This window comes from Nanorana parkeri, unplaced genomic scaffold (assembly GCF_000935625.1).
Source record: "Nanorana parkeri isolate BGI_ZX_2015 unplaced genomic scaffold, ASM93562v1 scaffold661, whole genome shotgun sequence".
In the NCBI taxonomy this organism is placed as follows: domain Eukaryota; kingdom Metazoa; phylum Chordata; class Amphibia; order Anura; family Dicroglossidae; genus Nanorana; species Nanorana parkeri.
Genome location: NW_017306929.1, coordinates 506120 through 526642, shown reverse-complemented (window position 1 = coordinate 526642; position 20523 = coordinate 506120). Strand labels below are relative to the sequence as shown.

Below are 20523 nucleotides of genomic sequence, written 5' to 3'. Positions count from 1 at the left end.
TGATTTAGGAAGGGTTTGAATAACCGATAAGTGATTTTTTTTCCACCTTGTCCTTTTTGTGCTATTTTAACACTTTGACTTTATTTATCTGTAGTTTGATGACATTTTGTATGTATTAAAGAGGAACTCCAGGATTTGCAGTGGGGACTGCCCCCACATTACAAGGGTTGACTGCTCGTGGTCTAGAGCGCATATAAAGAAAATATACTTCCCTGATCCTCAGTCCCACCTGGCTGCTAGACTGGTCGCCCAGGATCGAGGATTGGGTAAGTGTATCTTTTTTTTTTCAGCACCCTAGACCACAAAGAGCAGTTAACCTTTATAGTGTGGGGGTAGTCCCACTGCAAGGATTAACGATTGAAAATCCTGGAGTTCTGCTTTAACACTAAGGGGACTGTTTAGAAAAAAAGAAGTGCCTAGCTATTTATGCATCCTCCTGACTCTGCACAGATAATCAGAGCAGTTCGTTATATTTACTTTTTCTGTTGCAACATTGTTTTTATCTGCCAAATTAAATCATCAGCATTTTTATTTATACCACTTCTGTGGCTAATGGTTCTAAACAGTAATACCAGTGTTATCAAAATTTGCTGGACTATGTACAATATACTAAAGCTCATTCCTTCTGCAGGAGAGAACAAGAGTCTGCTGATTTATGGTATTTATATTAAGAACATTTGACCAGAAGAGAAAATACCATAAAAACATTAGATTTTGCCCCATTCTTACAACAGCTGGTTAAAGTGATATTAAAGTCAAAAGGTTTGTAAGCTATTTTAAATGCTGAATAAACCTTACAATGGGTACTTCTTCTTGATGCCTTAGGCCCCGTTCACACTGAGCGGTTTATCGCGTGGATTTACGCTGCAAAATCGCGCATATTTCTACGCGATATCGCTCTGTGTACTAAGTCCAATGCATGTCAATGGAGCTGTTCCCATTTACAGCTCCATGTCGCCTGTAGCTTGTCGCTGTCGCGCGTCGCTTGTGCAGGACCCTTTTTTGGCGCGGATGTCGCGAGATTGTACTCAGCCCAATACGAAAATTCACACGATATCGCTCGGAAAAACGCGCAATTCCGTGCAAATGACAATCGTGCGACAAACGCGCGATTTGCAATATCGCAAGTGTGAATGGGGTGTTAATGTTTACAACTTGTAGTTTCCTGCAGCATCAGTTGGTCCCCTTAGCACTGGCCTTGATATCCTGTTTTAGGGTGACTCCTTTCCTTTGCAGGGTCCAATGGAGTCACTCTTGTATGTGTTAATAAGCTTCACAAACACACAGGTGCAGCAAGGCAAGACACTCCCCTGCTCCCTCCTCCTTCTGCCTTTATCTAGTAGATGGACAGCTGCTCAAGACTGCTCTGTCCTTTGTGATCTTGTACTGGACAGGAAGTTCAGGGAAAACGAGCTGAGAGAGTTGGAGCCAGCTTTTCAGCAACACGACTGGCTTGGCCAAAAATTTAAACAAATATTTTGCTGGTAATGTATATTTGTTTGATCTGGATTCATTATTGAAAATAGTTTGAGAGTAGGGTTGCACAGATACTAAGTACAGTACTCGGTACAAGTACGAGTACATGTACCGATACTTTTGAGCTCCAAGACTACACTAGAGAAAAATTCAAAAATTAGGAGGCAGCTGTCATTTGTAAGGAGCACACAGAGCTCCTGGGATTTGTACATCTCTGTTTTAATATATGATTTTATTTTTATAAATATAAATAAAGGGATGCACAGATACCAGTTTTGCGAGTACGAGTACTGGTACTTGCCAAGTACTTACAAGTATGAGTACTGATACATTTTTGTTTATTGTCATGTGACAGTTTTTCTAAAACAATACAGACTAATGATTTTAGGACAGTGGTGGTGTGCCAGAGGTAGGTCCCAGCTGCAACCGCTGCAACCCTGGTAGTTCTCATGAAAATGCCAAGTATCGGCACTGGTACTCGAAAAGTATCTGTGCATCCCTATTTGAGAGGTTAATACTTCTTTTACTTTAACCAAACAAATGACCCCTAAATGTGACTAGTGTTAATACTTGAATCCTAATAGTGAGCAAACCTTTAGTAAGGTCAGGTACAATACAACTGTCACAAAAATCTTAGCCCATTTCTAACTTTTTTTAATTTTTATTTTTCCCTGTATGCGTAGCACAATCTATTATTACACTTGATAGGGACTGGAACACACCGCATTGTAACAAGCGTCTACTTTGCATGCAAAGGGTGAAGGAAACCTTGTGGGGGGGTTTTTTCTTGATAGTTGTTGTTTAATAAAGTTGCATAGTATTACCTTTTGTGTATCTAAAGTAAATGTAATGGTGTTACCTTTCTCTCACTTTTCTGCAGAAGATAGAAAAAAAAAGCTAGGCTGAGGCTCAGCAACACCCTAATCAACACACAATAGATCAATAGGATCATAAAAGAGAAAAGCGCCTTTTGGCCTTTTAAGCCTTTTCAGCCTTTGCTATCTAATAAGCAACACCCAGTCTGGTTTCCGCTTGCTGTGTGTGCAAATAGCCAAAGAATGTCTAAATTACATAAAGGGTTATTCACAAAGAAGCTAGCCGAAGGAGCCCTTTGGTTCAGTAGAACCGAAGGGCTGCTGTAGGGCTATTCACTATAGCCCGTACAGCTCCCGAAGCTGGCCGAGCGGCTCAGCCAAGCCGAAGGCATATGCTTCGGCTCGACTAAGCCGAAGTGACACGCTAAGCGGGCCGAACAGTTGGCCATTGGCTGGCCGAAAGCCTCGTAACTGACAGCTGGGTGGAGCCAGTCTTGATCTCATGCCTTGCTCCACCCAGTTGCAATGACAGATCAGCGTCCCCAGGTTACCTTGGGACGCTGAACTGTCATTTAACAATGAGGTGACAGCCAGCTCCGCCTAGTTGTTATTCATTGGCCGGGACCTGCTAGAAGACTCTAGCAGGTCCCGACCAATAGGAAACAATTAGACGAACCTAGATGTCACTGCTAGCTCTGCCCAATTGTTTCTACTTTTTTCAATAATCTTTATTTTAATTTTTTTTCTCTTTTTCTGCAGCCCCTGTTATAAATGAATAGGAAGCCTTTATAGTGAGATTACATGTCTAAATGCAAAATAAAAAGTGTGGCAAGCTGGAAAGCGTTAAAACATGTTTAAGGAACTTTCCTGCTTTATTCAGCCAGGTGCCTGTCATATGTTTACGGGTCAGTAACCCATCAGTGGCACAATTTGTTGATGGGTCATGGTATATCTGTCAGCCTTCCAGTAGTCCTGGTGGTGACCCCACATCCTGTGGCTTCCTCTTCCCTGTCTTTCTTCTGTTGTCTACTGGTGGCCATACACTCTACAACCATCGCAAGACTTTAGTCTTGCGATGGTTGTACAGGGATTAAAAAAACGTACGATCTGCCTATCTTGGACAGGCAGATCGCACTCTCGATCATCGCAAGCCCGCCCCCCTGAGGGGCGGGCTTCCGATGACCGCAATGCTGAACGGGCAGTGTGCGCGGGCGCACACTGGCCCGTTCGGCATTTGTCTTCCGAGCACCGTTCTAACCAGCCGAGAATCGTACGATTCCCGGCTGGTTTTCGAACATGCTGGTTCGACAGAAGACGTGCGACCGTACAGTAGAAACGGTCGCACGTCTCCGTTCACACTGCTCGATTATCGTACGAAAAACCGATCGCATACGATTATCGTACGATAATCGTGCAGTGTATGGGCACCTTACCTTTGGTTTCTCTTTCAGCACTCCTTCCTTCCTCAGCTTTCTCACATTCTCCTGCTGCTGTTCCAAAGTCTTGAAGTGTGCACATGAAGATGGTGCTTTTGTACACTTCTACACAAATGGGGGGATATATTGGCACATGTTTGGATTGGCGTTTAAAGAGCTTCATACCCTTGAGTTTGGTTGCAAGTTGTAGCATTTGTTTGCCACATGGATACTAACCTGTGCTGTGTTTCTAAACTGTCTTTTGTGCTGATTACGACAACCTGAGATCATTTAACCTTTACCTGTTGTTGTCTTTTCTCTGAATCCCAACTCTGATTCTGCCCTATGTTTTAGCTTCGATGATTGGTTTTGTGAACCAAATGATTTTTACACTCACTCAAACCCCCAAGTACACTTCTGCCCTATTCCTAGCTGTTTTAACTCCTTTCTTGACCTCCAACTGTAATGTAGATAACCTTCTGGTACTCATCTCATTATTCTGTTTTGATCTTGGCCTGATCAATAACCTATTGGTATTTTTACTTATGTAGAGTCTGCTGCATACATCCTTGGGGCACCTGAGTACCAGCCTGTACATATAGGCCTGGTTCACACCTGAACGTTTTGTAGCGCGTTCAATGCTCGACGAACGCTCTACAAAACGTACAAACTTGAAAATCCCATTGTTTTCTATGGGTATGGTTCACACCTTTCCGTATTTCAGCCCGTCTGAACTCGCTACAAAACAGCCTACGCCCAAAGAAGTACATGTACTTCTTTGGGGCGTTTTGGTCTCGCGTTTCCATTGGGATACAGCCAAGTAGCCCTCGGAAACACGCGCTTGTCGTGCGTTTTTTTTTACCGCGAATCGCGGTAAAAACGCGCGACAGACGCGCATATTCAATACGCCTAGGTGTGAACCCAGCCATAAAGTGTATTTAAAAGGGGGCAAAACACAGTTTTGTTTGTTGTTTTGTATAGAATTTTTCAAATTCTAAGTAGCAGACATTTCCTTGTTCATATCTCTTTTTCTTTCTATGTTTACTAAGGTGTAACGCTTGTCTGTTGCTTGCATACATCTGTACCTTTAGGGTTATTATAAATGGTAATATCATTCTATTCTGAAAGAGTAGAGTTACAGACCCTGGAGTTACCAGAGTGAAATGATGGGCATGTATTACCTGCTAATTAGGTTTAGCTTCTCATGTAACAAAATCACTAACTAGAAGAGCCTACATTGTTTTGCACACACTGGCAGTAAAATATGATACTTTCCTGGTGTCAGCACGGATATTGTAACACATTGGTATTAGATGTGTCCCAGATGGAACCACAAAAGTCTTGGGAATGATGTAACTCAGATGGTTTGAATATTTCCCTAAGGCAAGTACTGCTAGGAACTACAGGTTCAATGAATAGCATGATGCCTATTAGCCAGGTGTGCCTAGCTCTTGTCTCTGTAACTTGTAGGATTGAACTGTCCTATTTCATTCCAGATGTGCTGCTAAATCAAATATTAACTTTCTGTCAGGGGATGCTACAAAACAGCCACCAACACACGATTCAAGAGTTGGTGAATGGTGTTTTATCTGCATGACATCTGTTTTACTACCTGGAGATTTGACAGCTGGCAGTGGCCAACACTCAGATCTTGTTTTAATACATAATTATTTACATTGTTTTGATTGCTGTTGTGTATGTATGAGGTCTAGCAATCTGTCTATTTATTTGTTGATATTGTTATCAATAAAAATTTGCCATGGCTGGAAAACAATTACTAGGCCCACACCCATAACACTCTTTTCTCATGAATGAAGGCTATGGAATGTGTCAGAATTTTTGCTCTGTAATTTGCCCCCCCTGCCCCGAAGATAACAGTGGCTTCAGGCGTGTGTGCTGTGGCCATAGGGAGGTCACACCTGGACCAATATTATATAAAAAAATTGTAATAATCGGACTATGAAAAGATTATGGCTAGTGTTAAAAGTGGTCATTATTTGACCTAACATTTCTGACCAGTAAATCATAGGACACATTCACTTTTTCCTTCTCCTCCCAGTACAACCCACATAGCTAAATAATACCTCCAGCACCACAGCCTGTGCACAAAAAAGTCCTGGTCAGGCCCTGAACTTACTATGCATGCATGCTGCAGCTTTGTTCATCCCTATGACTAGTTTGTACTGCCATAGGGCATAGATGTTGAAGGTATGTATTAAGCTATTTGGGTTACACAGGGGGCGGGCAAAGGAAATCTTAAAAAATTATCTTAAAATGTTTCTTAACCCTTGCAGTGGGGATACCCCAGCACATGCAGGGGTTAACTGCTCGTATTTGTCAAAGTGCTTTTTAAAAAAAAGTTATACTCACCTGAACTGCCGAGCCGACTCCCTGCTTCTTCGCTCTCTGAATCCTGTCTCCTCCTATGCTGCAGCATCGAAATATGTTCCTCAGCATCCTCACATCTATACACTGTATAGATCGTGATGATTTACAGGACCTTAGACCACTGCAGAGGAGAGGGAGATAGGTTGGAAGGACTGGCCTCAGAACAAGCCAGCTCCGTGGTTCAGGTGAGTATAATTGTTTTTAAGCACCTGGACAAAAACAAGCAGTTAACCCTTGCAGTTCAGGGGTAGCCCCACTGCAAGGGTTAATACAAGTTTTACCCAGAGTTCTTCTTTAAAGGACAACTTAAATAAAAATAAAGTTGTGCTTTAAAGCTTTTGGTTCAACATGGCAGCAAAGTAAATATTGTTTTCAGAAGGGAGAAAGCAATGCCATTCTACATATATTTCTTCGTACCTGTGCTTTAGTTGGGACAGACATTTTCACTTAGGAAACTTGTGCTTGTAGCACCTATTTCCTTTCAGACAGTGCTCCTTCCATCTTATGTGTGCTGCTTGTTACCATCAGCCAGGGATTAAATTGTGGTGGATCCCATTCATAACAAGAATGTGCACACTGCCTATTGTGCTCAGTGAGGGGTGTATGGGTGGGAATATGATCATTCTAACCAAAAACAACTGTCTATGATGACCTGGATGTGTTTTCCTTGAATTCACCTTTAAATTCTCATGCACCTACGTTTTCCTGCAGGTTATTTTCCGAGCTATGCCACCTTACTATTCAGCGATGGATCCTTACAGTTTAGAAGCACAAGACAAACTGAAGATCACTAATCTCCGTGTTCAGCTTCTGAAGCAACAGCTGTGTCCCTGCCACAACAAGGACTCAGACATCAAACCGCAGTCTTTAGCCCACTATGCTGTTTATGACTTTATAGTTAAGGGAAGCTGCTTTTGCAATGGACACGCAGATCATTGCGTTCCAACTGATGGATTTCGACAAGTCCGGACAACCAGCAAACTCCAGGTGGTGAGTATAAAATTATTGTGCAATACTATTCAATGCTGCATGTTAATGTTAAAAGTTTGTATACAGGAGGCTGATTTTTGAAATTACTCATGTCTGTATGCTTAAGAACCATCTATGAATACTTTATTTTTACATACTATGGGGGGGATTTATCAAAACTAGCATACAAAATCAGGAGCAGCTGTGCATGGCAACCCATCAGTTTCTCTCATTCATTTTCAAATCTTAGCTGAACAAACTGAAGAGAGAAGCTGATGGGTTGCCATGCACAACTGCCCCAGATTTTGTCTGCTCCAATTTTGATAAATTCCCCCCTTCTGTCTTTCTTAAATTAGAAAGAAAGAAGACATTTCTTAAATCTCTTATTTTCAATCTCTGTATATTATTTGTTTTATGCTATTAAAATATAAAGTGACGGAGCCCTCAGGAAAATTGCAGTTTTTATTTTCTTACTTTGAATTGGTACCAACAACAACAACAAAAAATACGTTAGAGTGAAAGCCTATCTCCTCCTGAAAAACAACCCTTGCAGTGGGGCTACCCCCACCCACCCTTCACTGCTTGTTTATATCTAGGGAACCTGTGTAAAGGACTTTAACTTACCCTTATCCCTGCTCACACTGGGTCCAATCCAACACCCGCAGCCTCTTCCCAACTCCGCTCCAGTCGGAAGCCTGCTGATGTCATGACGTCTAATGCAGGGCCCATAGCCCTGCATTATATTTGAGGACACCAAGGGACAATCCACAAGCTGAAGCAGAGGGAAGAGAGGTTTGAGCTGACTGCTAGGGGGTACCAGGATCAGGTAAGTAAAAGTCCTCTTCACCATACCCCTAGACATAAACGAGCAGTAGACCCTTGCAGCGCGGGGGTAGCCTCACTGCAAGTGTAGTTTAAGACAGGCTTTGTGATTCAGCTATCTAATTTATGAATATTTTAGCATTGGCCTGTGATAGTGGTAAAACCTTACAGATTTTAGAGGCCTTACAATTTATATGACATCCATTGCAAAGACACACCGCTGTGTGATTAGGGTCTTCTGGAAGCAGCAATTCCATGACTTGTTATTAGGGATGCACCGATACCAAGTACCGTACTCTGTACAAGTACAAGTACAGATACTTTTCCAGCTCCAAGACTAGACTAGAGAAAAAATCAAAAGGAGGCAGCTGTCATTTGTAAGAAGCACACGGACCTCCTGGGATTTGTACATGTTTTTTTTAATGTATGATTTAGTATTTATAAATATAAATAAAGTGATGCACCGATACCAGTTTTGCAAGTACAAGTACTGATACTTGCCCAAGTGATCACAGATACAAGTACTGATACATTTTTGTTTATTGTCATGTGGCAGTTTTTCTAAAACAATATCGACTAACGATTTCAGGAGAGTGGTGGAGCGCCAGAGCCAGGTCTCATGAAAATACTAAGTATCGGCACTGGTATCTAAGCTGGTATTGATGCATCCCTACTTGTTATGTAACAATGTATAATGCACGTTGCATGCTAGAAATGGGGCTCTGACGTTGGAACTAGAATACCGCACTGCAGCTGGGAGCTGGTTGTTTGATGAAAACTCTGTCACCTAGGTGTTTTACTTTGTGTTAGATTCACTTTAAATGTTGTCAGTGAACAGATGAAAGATTAACAGAAACAACAAATATACCATACAAGATACTGATATACATGATGTCATAGGCATATGACATGTACAGTATCTGCCAATAGCCAATCTGCCAATAGCAGTGGTGACCTTTATTAAGCTATTGGTGCCAACAATTCTATACTAAGAGGTTGTGAGTAAAATCATCTGACTTTTTACATTTAGTACCTTCATTCAATTATGCTCTGTCTGCTTTTAGACACAGAAAATTGCAATTGTAATGCTACACCTTCATTTTATTTTTAGAACATATCAGCCATTCAGCTGTTCTTAATTGTGTAGCAGAATAAACAATGAGTTAAACTGTATAGTAAGTTACATGCAAAACTGAGTTAAAGACGAATTCTGGGAAATCAAAAGCTTACTATTGCAGTGGGGCTACCCCCCACACTACAAGGTTACATGCTCATTTTGTATAGGGGGCTCAAATAAAGCAGTTTTACCCACCTGGGCTTCGGGCCAGTATCGGTCGGCACTCACCTCTTTCTCTCTCCCCCTCTGTTCCAGCTATGGACAGTGTCATCACGTCTGATGCAGGTCAATGGACCTGCATAAGACATAATGACATCAGCGGTCCTTAGACCGCCAGAGCCCAGGGAATGAGAGGCTACGGGGATCAGTCTAGCAGCCCAGAGGAAGCAGCAGGATCAAGGATCAGGTAAGTAATAGTAAGTTTTTGATTTTTCCTGGAGTTCTTCTTTAGGCTTATTTCAGGTCTTTTCCTTCATCATTCAGAAGGATGGCTTTACTTTTTTGTCTGGTTGTCAGGCTGAAGGGTTCCTGATTGCTATTAAAGCATGAGAATTGCATATTGAAGTCAATGTAACAGTCTTTCAGATGATAGAATTATACAGATGTTTTCTCACTCATAACCATTATCAAAGAATAAACTTGTATGGAGATGTTTTATTATCACCACTACAACCATACTGAGTTATGTGACCACAAGCAGCATACATACTATGTGCTAGTGTGATGGCAGGTTTTTGGCACCATCGCTCTACTTGCACATAATATGCTTGTATCACTGCGAGACCAAAACATTTATTATATAGGACAGTGTTTGAAATGGGCAAGTGTGCGTTCAGTACTGAAAGTGAAGGTTGCTATCCAGCGGTTTACTACCAGCATATAAAAGACGTTTCATTGCACTGTCATTACACTTCTGGCTACAAATACTTGCGTGACAGTCGAGTAATAAAATGAAGCCTGTGATCTGTAGCTGATCATTTGTGGTAATTAGCATTATTTTTTGCTCTGACACATGTGTGATTGGTAGATTTCTATCACATAGAGGTGTAATGTGGTCTTAATTCAAACAGTGAGCGGTACTTTGATCCTGAATAATCTGATATTAATGCTTGGATCATATTCCCAAAACCATGTGTGTTCTAAAATAAAGACCATTCTCTGGCACATTTACAACTTTCACTGATTACACGTGAAATCGTAAACCACTTGAAATATATTAGATCAGCCATTGTGGCTCCACAGGGCTGTCCCATTTGTAACTAACCCTTTAAGAATTTAACAGCAACAGATTTGATTTCAAGTGTTGCCATCATTCTAAACACAGCTCCAGGAGGTATTCTGATCATTCTGATTCTTCAGATAAGTAAAATTGCTGGTTAATGATAGTTAACATTCAAAACCCTTTTATGTGATTAGGTGATAGATTTATTTTTCTAATTTCAACTGAAAAATGGTGGCGGATATCCAAAAAGTAGCTGTAGGCCAAAAAAACGATGTTTCTTCTCCACCTTTTTTTAATCAATCCCACTACATCTTACCTGTGTGGTGACTCCAATGTTTATGCTGCCATTCTTTGGGAATTGTAGTCATAGGCTGAACTCCAGGCAGATATAAAATACCCAAATTAATGCAGCTCTGTAATCATTGATACAGCAGTAAAGCGATATATTTAATGGACTATGAATTTGACTTGGTATCAGACATTTGCAAGCCCTAATACAGTAGAGCTCAGAAAAGGAGGAGGGAAAAGCCGCACAAGGAGCTAGTCAGTTGTGTTGCAGTGCTCATGTGCTAAGAAAGGGATTACTGATGGGAGGAGAGAGCATAGTGACAGCAAGCTGCGCTCATCAGTCTGCTGCTTCCCATTTCATTGACCAATCACAGGCTGGGAGAAGGACAAGACCTGTAAGTGTTACTTAAAGCAGATCCTCAGGATTTTCAAAAGTGCCCCACTGCAAGGGTCAACTTCTCATTTTGGTCTAGGGAACAGAATTAAGAAGAAGATACACTCACCTGATCTTCAATCATGCGGCGGTGACCTCTTTCTACCTCTGCTGTAGCTGTGGAATGTTACTTGGCGTCCTCACATCTAATGCAGGTGAATGGACCTTGCATAGACATTATGACGTCAGTGGGGCTTAGACGCCTGGGGACCGGAGAAGAAGAGGCTGCAGAGACCGGTCAAGCAGCCAGACGGGATTGAGAATCAGGTAAATATATTTTCTTTATTTGTGCCCCTAGACCAAAATAAGCAGTTAACCCTTGAAAATCCTGTAATTCCTCTTTAACTGCAGCAGAGAAAAATCAGGTCTTGCCCTGCCAGATAGGGCTGTGCTGTGTAGATAGACGTAGATAGGTGTATTTAATCTGTGTATTTAGAGGTTTGACTGAAGTTCAGCTTTTATGGCTCTAGACCCTAGAGCAGGGGTGGGCAACTCCGGCCCTCCAGGTGTGTTGAAACTACAAATCCTATCATGCATCTGCCTTTGGGAGTTATGCCTGTGGTTATCAGAGTCTTGCAATGCCATGTGGGACTTGTAGTTCCCAAACAGCTGGAGGCCCAGAGTTGCCCACCCCTGCCCTAGAGCTAGAACTAAGAAATAACGGGACAGGTGTTCCCAGGTTCCTAGCTTTGAATTTCTCAGAGATGGAGACTGCGTAGTGTGGAATGTGTGTCATCATGCTGCAGTCCCTAAAAACTGTGCTGAACCTGGTGCATTTCATACAACTGATGCTGTCAATAGTCACAATTTAGCAGTTACATACTCTTTTCAATACCGATCAGCTTCTGCTATGGTGAACCGGTGAGATTTTACTCAATCTCTGCTCCCTCTCTAATGATCAAGAATCTGCAGCATTTCAGCCAGCACGGGAGTGACATTCTTCAAGTAAAGTGGCAGATTCTGCCCATGGCGACATGTCAGACAGAAGGTTTCCGTAAGGCATGGCCCTTGACTACAATGGGCAATCTAAAGATCAGGTTAAAGGTCAATTGAGCGGAGAAGTGAATTTCACTGATTGATTTAACTTGCTGCCTGAATTTGTTCTAAAATCATGTAATGCTTTCTCTTGTGACGTGACCCAGCTATAAGAAATGCATGTGATTTACTGACTCCTAATTTTTGTCAAGAAAAAAAAAGTTGCAGTCAAGGAATCAAGAGGTTTATCTAGTGGAATGAGAAGTACGGCATTTCCCCTTAAACTCAAAGGAATGTCATGTGAACTGGAGAATGATTTGGTACCATGCTCTAAAGGAACTTCCACTCTTAAATATTCATTGAGTGAGTGAGTTCACACAGGGTTCAGCAAATATGAAATCTCTTATAGGAGCTTGTAAATTAGATACTCAGCAAGATACTTATGTGTGTACATACTCGAACATTTGTAGGTATCTGGAAAGCTGAATGACAAGTATTGCACTGAGCACTAGGGGCAGATCATTGAGCGGTAGCACATAAGTCTTGTTAAACTTGCCCTTTTTTTGGTTTAAAATATAACAAGGTGGACTGGTGAGCTAAACATAGACACTAAAAACAATTCTGCCAATGCTAGGTATCAGTGGGGTTGACCTACTAAAGGCCAGTAAGGCCTTGCAAGGGAATGTGCACATTGCAAGGGAAATTTCCCTTAGCTTAGTGAATGTGGGGAAATTTTACTTTGCAAAGAATACCCAATCATATGCAAGGGAAATTTAAAAAAAAAAACGTATATTTTTTCTTGCACGTGATTGGATGATGGAAGTCAGTAGAATGTCAACTTATTCACTAAACTAAGGGGAAACTTTCCCTACAAAGTGCAGATTCCCTTGCAACGTGAATAGCTGATTTGCCTTTGTCAAATAGGCTATCAACCCGTTCATTCATGAGTTCGTCATTTGAAAAGTAGATCTCCAAACGAAAAATAGTGGGTGCCCCTGATCTAGGACAACATAGCTGAACTGGAATGTGAGCTGATTTGGAGAATCTTTCCAAACTATTTTGGCCTAGATTGTTCACTTCTCTTGCCTTCTCCAAACTCTTCACCCTTTTGTGAATAGTCCTGTCAGTTGTCATTTGCCTTCACAAATCCTTAGAAAACTTGATAGTATTTTGAAATCATAACATTTGAGCTATGAGTACTTGTAGGCCCTAAAAATTATTTTTTGAACATAATATAACATTGTCCCTTTGTAATAGAATTTGCTTCAGCAAAGACTCACAAATATGTTCTAACTTTTAAGGGTTGTTTAACGACCATGATGTCTGATACAATGGCCCTTTATAAAGTATGTTATTCTATAGAGAGTGTTGTTAAGATCAGAAATCAGTGTTAACGGAGTACATCATTTCTAAGCTAACATTTAAGGTTAAATTCTATTAAAATGACTCACATGTATGCTGTAGGATTTGCCTCTTCTTTCATGTAATCTTCAAAGAACTGAAAATGCATTCATTTAAAATATGTGGATGTATCCTTTTCAAGGTTCCATTTGGTTTGTTTTATATTAAGCATAACAGTAACACTTTTCAGCAGATACTGTATCAAACATACCGAATGTCTGGAGAAGCTTCTAAGGCTTCTTATGATAAACAGAGATACAGAGTATGGCGAGAACCCCGCTGAAGCATATTGAATGACAGTTGTATTAGTTTAAGCCGAGAGCTCTAAAAAGAGACATGCTGTTGTTGAGTGATGGACCTCCAAACCAGTCAGTCCCATGTGAGCAAACATTTCATGTTTTACAAAGAAATTCAGGCAATATTCAAATACTCTGCATCTTCAAAAGACAAAAAGGCCTGCTTTACATTAACAAAGCGGCAAATATCAATAGATAACACTGACAAATACTGTATTAATTCCAGTATTCCAGCTGTCAGTCAAATAATAGCCAATGTGCTGTATATGCAAACTATCACTGTGCATGGAAATACAAAATCTACTGAATATAATTACAATTGACTGTAATAGAGAGCAAAGGACTAGGCACCAATATTACCTTTGGTCTCACTGTAGGTAATGTTTCCCTATTACCGTACCATGTTCTTGTGTCTCTGTGTGGAGGCAGCAATCTTGGTAGGGCTTTGCTTCCTTATGCCAAAGCTTTCAGTGAGGAGAACAGTGAGCAGCACAGTAGTGACATCATTAAATCTCACTCCAAATCCCCTTAGACTAGCAGTTAGAAACAGCAGCGCCTGAGATCTGAAATTCAGATATACAGCTATGAGGCTGTAGGTACAGGAGTGGCTAAGCACACTCCCATATCAGCAAGTGCACAGCTATTTTTCTCAAGGAATTAAAGACTAAAGATATATTTTTAGGGTACTGCTTAGGCACAATTATTATTTCTAAATGTTCCATATTACATAGAAAATCTTCACTTTTTGAGTTCAGGTCCACTTTAATCTCATGGTGTAATTGAAATGCATTTAGCAGTGGAAAAAACATTTTTGTGTAACTTGATTACATTTCTGCATATTGAACACTTCCCTGCGTTTGGATATTGCAGATAATTAGTCAAAATGGCAATACCAGGAGTGAGTTTGTTAAATTTGGATTAACCACCTCCTGTCCATTAGCCGTACCTAAACGGCCGGACGGAAGGCTTGTAGATGTGGGTGGGCATTTTAACCTCATGCCGTCCGCCCGTAGTAAAAAAACGGACGGACGGCACTGCAGCATCTGCGGGTTGCCGTCTCCAGACGGCAATTTTTTTCTGCTCGCGCGCGCCCCCAAGCGGGCACGCACGGGCAGAAAAGACCCGTCCAATGCGAACACCCGGTACCGGGTTTTTAATATAGGGGAAACTGTTTTTTTTTTTGAAATTTCGGTAATTTTTCCTTAATATAGTAAAAAAATAAAACCCCCAGTGGTGAATAAATACCACCAAAAGAAAGCTCTATCTGTCCCCAAAAAAGGGTATAAAATTCATTTCAGTACAGCGCTTCATGACGGAATAAATGTCAGTTAAAGTACCGCAGCGCTGAATACTGAAAAATGGCCTGGATGGGAAGGGGGTTTAACACAGCGGATGTCAACTGGTTAAGATGTCCCTTCCCGCCCCCAGTGGGGAAATTGTCAAAAATGTAAACAGCCATAGATGGCTGTTTACATACAAGCATTCTGGCATCTGTAGAGACGCCCGATCGCTTGTATTTTCTGCGGGTGTTTCTCAACCCCCCGCCACTAGTCCTGAGATCTGCTGTACCCAGTGCGGGGCGGGACCAGCAGGGTGGATCTGTCACCAGACATCAAAGGGAGCCAAGTAAACAATCTCCCTCTGACTCCGGTCCCCGAATGCAGGAAGTGATGTACATTACATCACTCCCGCATTCAGCTGTCCATACCAGCTACTGAAGCCGGGGAGAAGATGGTGAAGCAGATCTCTGCTTCATCAGCTTCTCTGTGGGTCCCTTGGTGATATTAGGGGTCTTGGACCCCTGATGTCTCCATAAAGAGGACCTGTCGTGTAAATTAAAAAAAAAAATTACACTTAACTTTACTGCTATCACACATGTGATAGCAGTAAAGTTAAGTGTATTTTTTTTTTAAATGAAAGAAACATAAAAAAAATCAAATCACATATAAAAAAAAAAAAACACAAATTTTGTTAAAAGTCTCCTGCTCCCACATACAAATGCAAACATGTGTCGGGTGTACCTACATGTGAAAACGACGATTGTGCCAAGCATGTTACATATCACGTGAACGTCGAAGTGAGAGCAATTACTGATAACACTAAACTGACCAGCGGTAAAAGCCAATTTTGGGTGTTGTAGACTTTTGAGATTTTTGCGGGTGCGCGCAATTTGAGAGCTTGACATGTTTGGTGTCTATTTACCCGACGTGACCCTGTCTTTTATATTTTACCAAAAAATTGGGGTGATAATAAATGTTTCATAACATTTCATAGGGAAACAAGTTTTTTTCTATTTTTGGTACTATTTGTTTTGTTATATAGTAAAAAATAAAACCCCCAGTGGTGATTAAATACCACCAAAAGAAAGCTCTATCTGTCCCCAAAAAATTGTATAAAATTCATTTCAGTACAGCGTTGCATGACGGAATAAATGTCAGTCAAAGTACCGCAGTACTGAATATTGAAAAACGTCCTGGACAGGAAGGGGGTTTTGGTACTTTTTAGGATTTGTGAAGTGCTCCCATGTCCAAGCGCTTTTTTTTTTCCTTGAGGCTTTCTTGTCTTTACTAACCAGAGTAATTTGGGTTTAGAACCTTTTTTTATACTGATGACGATGATCCTAACCATGGTAAAACATGCTAATGTATGCTGTTCTCTGCCTACTTACTGTTTTTTTTATGATTGTGTGGTATATTAGGTGGTCTAATGGTAAATTATCTTATAGTAAGGGTAAAGTAACCTCCAGACAATCTGACCAGTAAATGTATGACTCCCAGTTCTGAGAACAAACTGTATTGGTATGTGTTGGGGTTAATTTATACATTTTCAAGAATGAAAGTGATTGTGTTGCCAATAAAATACAGGCCAGGTCAGTGAATTAGAGTAAGCTGCCTATTATAATTTGCACTAGGTGTTTTGATGTTATGTTTGTGTTATGTCTAGGTCCATGGGCGATGTATCTGCAAGCATCACACAACAGGTCCTCACTGTGAGCTGTGTGGTCTCCTTTATAATGACCAGCCTTGGAAAGCAGCAAATGGAAAAACAGGGGAGCCTAACATGTGCAGAAGTAAGTGGAAGATGGGAATCCTGAGGTTAACTCAGGAGGCTTGTTGAGCCACTTTTGTGAATAAATTGCGAAACCCACACATAATGATCTGTATATTTCACATTATTTTCCGATGACTCTTAATGAAATTCCCCTAGTAAACCTCCCTTTTTTCCTGTTTTTGATCTCTCCTTTTCCTCCTGTAACCCCGTGCCCTCTTATGCAAGGACATATAAACATCTTTCTGTCTTTCCTGGGCTGACTAATTTTTTTTCCATTTTTTTTTAATTTTATATAAATGTGGAATAGTACCATGTGTTATCACTGAGGTGGATTACATAGGAGGATAAGTCAGTGGACAAAACACTCCCAGCTTAATTTTTTTAAATGTGATGCTCTACATTGAATCATTGATTGCACTTAAAGTCCTATTCCACCTTTTGTAAGTGATTTTCATTTATTGTGGTAATGAAGAGGTGCAGTGATGATGTATACATGTGCACATTTTTATGACTCACATTGCAGGCTTTCTTCATTTTATTAATGAAGGTTTTATTAGGCCTGAAGCCTAAAAATTCAAAGTTTTCTCCACAGGAAAATCAATCAGACACCAGGGTGTCAGACTGTAATCAGCTGCCACCCTCCCTGTCACCCATTGTAACATGATCAGTAAACACCAGCTCTGCCTTTACGCACAATACACTTTAAATTTAGTAGAAGGAATTAAATTTTTTGTTACCAAAACAGCAGCCATAAACAGATACCCATACACATTTAGACATACTGTTCTATGGCCACACACAATAAAGCTCTTTCCTTTGTGCCATGTGATTTTTAAACTCGTGCTAGGATGTTCTTTTGGAAGCAGAGTGCTGTCTGATTTTTGTGCATAATTACTTTGTAATTCTGCAGAGCAACATTCAAGAGAAAGTCGAGATGTTTTCATGTTTCCTGAATTCATAAAGCACATTTTGAAGCCTCTTACCAGCCACTGCAACCACCTTCTTCCTACAATTCTCTTTTTGAGTCCAGCACCAGGGACGCTTTCTTAGTGTATAAACATGAACACCTAACCAATGTCAGCCTGCGTGGCTGTGTACTTGCATTATAAAATAGATGGTTTAATGGTTATATCATGGCTATACATGCAATTTTGGTTCATCTCTAGAGCTAGGCACTGGCGGAACTACCAGGGTCGCAATTGCGACCGGGCCCTGGCATTCCGCCTGCTGGGGGGGGCCCAACGAGGAAGAAGAGGGCCCCCCCATGGATCGGCAAGGTGTCCGTACACTGACACCGGTGTCTGTGAATGGTGCTTGCAGGGTCCGCCATGGTCGTACATTACATGTGAAATTAGTTGGTACGGTCCCGGCCCTGACCCCCCTGTACAATTGTGGTATTTTGGTACCTTCCTGTTCACGTGCAGGAAGGTTTTTGGGGGGGGGGGCGGAGCTTTGTTTTTAGTGGGCGGAGGTGAAGAAGATCAAGGATAGTGGCGGAACTACCAGGGTCGCAGAGGTCGCGGCTGCGACCGGGCCCTGGAGTTACGCCATTTGGAGGGGGCCTACGACAGGATGAAGGGGCCCCTGGTAACCGCTGATTACCAGGATATTTATTATGTCAGTCCCGGGACCTCTTCCTCCTGTCCTGGGCCCTACATGCTTCACGCTGCTCCCCTCATCTTGTTCCGGGCGCAGCGTGAAGTATCCAGCCGGTGCAGCAGCCAATGAGTGGGAAGCGGTGTTATCCCCGCCCCCTCATCACACAGAACGCTGCCGAGCTGCTGCAGACACGAAGGAGGAGATGTAGGGAGCTGGGACTATGAAGGTGACATGGGGTCCGGCAGCGGAAAGCTGGGGACATGAAAGAGGAGAGTGTTTTGTTTTTTTTTCTAAAATTTGTTTGTTTAGAAAAAGTATCTATTTTTTTTTTCTTCTTCTACATTTTTTTAGATGGATAACTCTCCTTTGAGAGTGAGTGAAGACATTTAAGAAGGGTGCTCTTCACTGCAGAAAGGGAAAGCTTGCGTATTTCCTTTTGGACAGCAATATATATGTTGTTGTATTAATAATATTATTATTATTATTACCATTATTATTATTCAGAATTTATATTGCACCAACAGTTTTCCCAGTTCTTTACAAAGTGGAGGGAGATAGTACAGTTACAGTATCAATACATGAGGGTTAAAAGGGCCCTGCTTTGAGAGCTTAGGCTGGCCGTACTCTAATATTTTCTTTGTTCAATCCATGGGCTGAATGAAGAAAATATTACAGATTCCTCCATGAACGCTTACGAGATGGAGGAATCGCTCCCTGTTTTCATTGTATACTGACAGTGGCTGCCGACCGCTGTCAGAATGCCCAAACAGAGCCAGCAGCTAATTGGCTGATTCGAAGGTTTTGCGACAGTCTTCTTCCATCAGCTGATTGAGGGATGCCTGCCAAAAGGGTGCCAATAGCAGCACCTACTGTGTTCGTATAGTGTTTGGTCAGTTTTACAATCTAGTAGGAGGGGCAGGAGGCAAATACAAAAGGTAATTAAATATGTTAGGTAGATTTGGACGGAGCAAGGTGAAGGAAAAGAAAAGAGGTAGGATACAGGATAGAGAAATTATATATAAGAAAAGGAAGAAGGAAAACAGAGAGAAAAAAAAACAGAAGAGGGAAAAGTATGTCTGGGCAATTGGTGACAGCAATGAAGGAGCATCTATCTCCCACTGTAGGTACATAGCAAATCAGTACTAATAATTCAGCTGAATGAAGTTTTATATAGCCATGTGATAGCATAGAGCAAATCAGACTGTCTGTGCATCTCCTCAGAATCTGTGTGTCTAACAGCATAAAATAGAAAAAAACCTTAAAGGAAAACTATGGGGTTCTATCTTTTTTTTATGAATGCATTCCTTAGGCTAAATAAGTCTCTCTTCAGCATTTACTACAAATCGGAAAGTCCATATATGGTAAATGATGTCACTGGAGATCCCTGCTGATCGGATCCGATCAGCAGGGATCTCCAGTGACATCATTTACCATATATGGACTTTCCGATTTGTAGTAAATGCTGAAGAGAGCGAAAGAGCTCCTTCCCCTCTGTCATCAGCGATCAGCAGGGAGAGAAAGAGAGAGTAGGGAAGGAGCTGGCACACGGGGACGTGCAGGTAAGGAGAGAGCTGCTGCGCATGTCCATATATTCGTGCGAGCAGCTCTCAAGAACCACTGTCAATCATCAGTGGGGAGGATCCCGTCAGATACGTCGGGATGTCTTCTCATTGCGGCGCTTAGCCCCGCCCACCACCTAAAATAAGGTTTTACAGCCTTCCTGTGCGTTTTGGCTAATTACAGTAAATTACATTGTTTACTTATTTAGCCTAAGGAATGCATTCATAAAAAAAAAAAGATAGAACCCCATAGTTCTCCTTTAAGTGCACTTGCACATCTACACATACTGTATGTGTAGAAGTACATATTTACCAGTGGGTAGAGTAACATTGTTATATTTGATATTACTACTTCCACGTCACAAATGGAAAAACAAATCAGTGAAAACTGATAAGAATATGATTACTTTAGTGTGAAGCATATTGTTTGTCTGCCACCTCCTTAGACTAGAAAACTGGAAAACTACGTGGAATGGAAAACTGGGAAGACAGGTTGTTCAAAACCTTAAAATAACATTGCGCTTGCAGATAATTGTTCCATTTTTGTTGGTTATATTAAGCTTGGTTATATTAAAATAGGTTTATCAATGATATTTGGCAGTGTTGGTCTATACATTGTTACAGAGCAGAAAGTGAACTGGAAATAGTTTAGTACTCACAATAATCTCAAACTTTTTCTAAACATTTCAAATGAACA

The 20523-nt window shown here is 41.2% G+C and overlaps 1 protein-coding gene across 1 annotated transcript in view; it reads left to right on the top strand.

Annotated features, from left to right (window-relative positions):
• Positions 1-20523, top strand: part of NTN4 (netrin 4) — a 98918-nt gene that overhangs the window by 45361 nt on the left and 33034 nt on the right. The window contains exons 3-4 of the mRNA XM_018563407.1: positions 6806-7084; positions 16561-16687. Of these exons, the coding sequence (XP_018418909.1) occupies positions 6806-7084; positions 16561-16687 (406 nt within the window). The remainder of the gene's footprint in view (positions 1-6805; positions 7085-16560; positions 16688-20523) is intronic.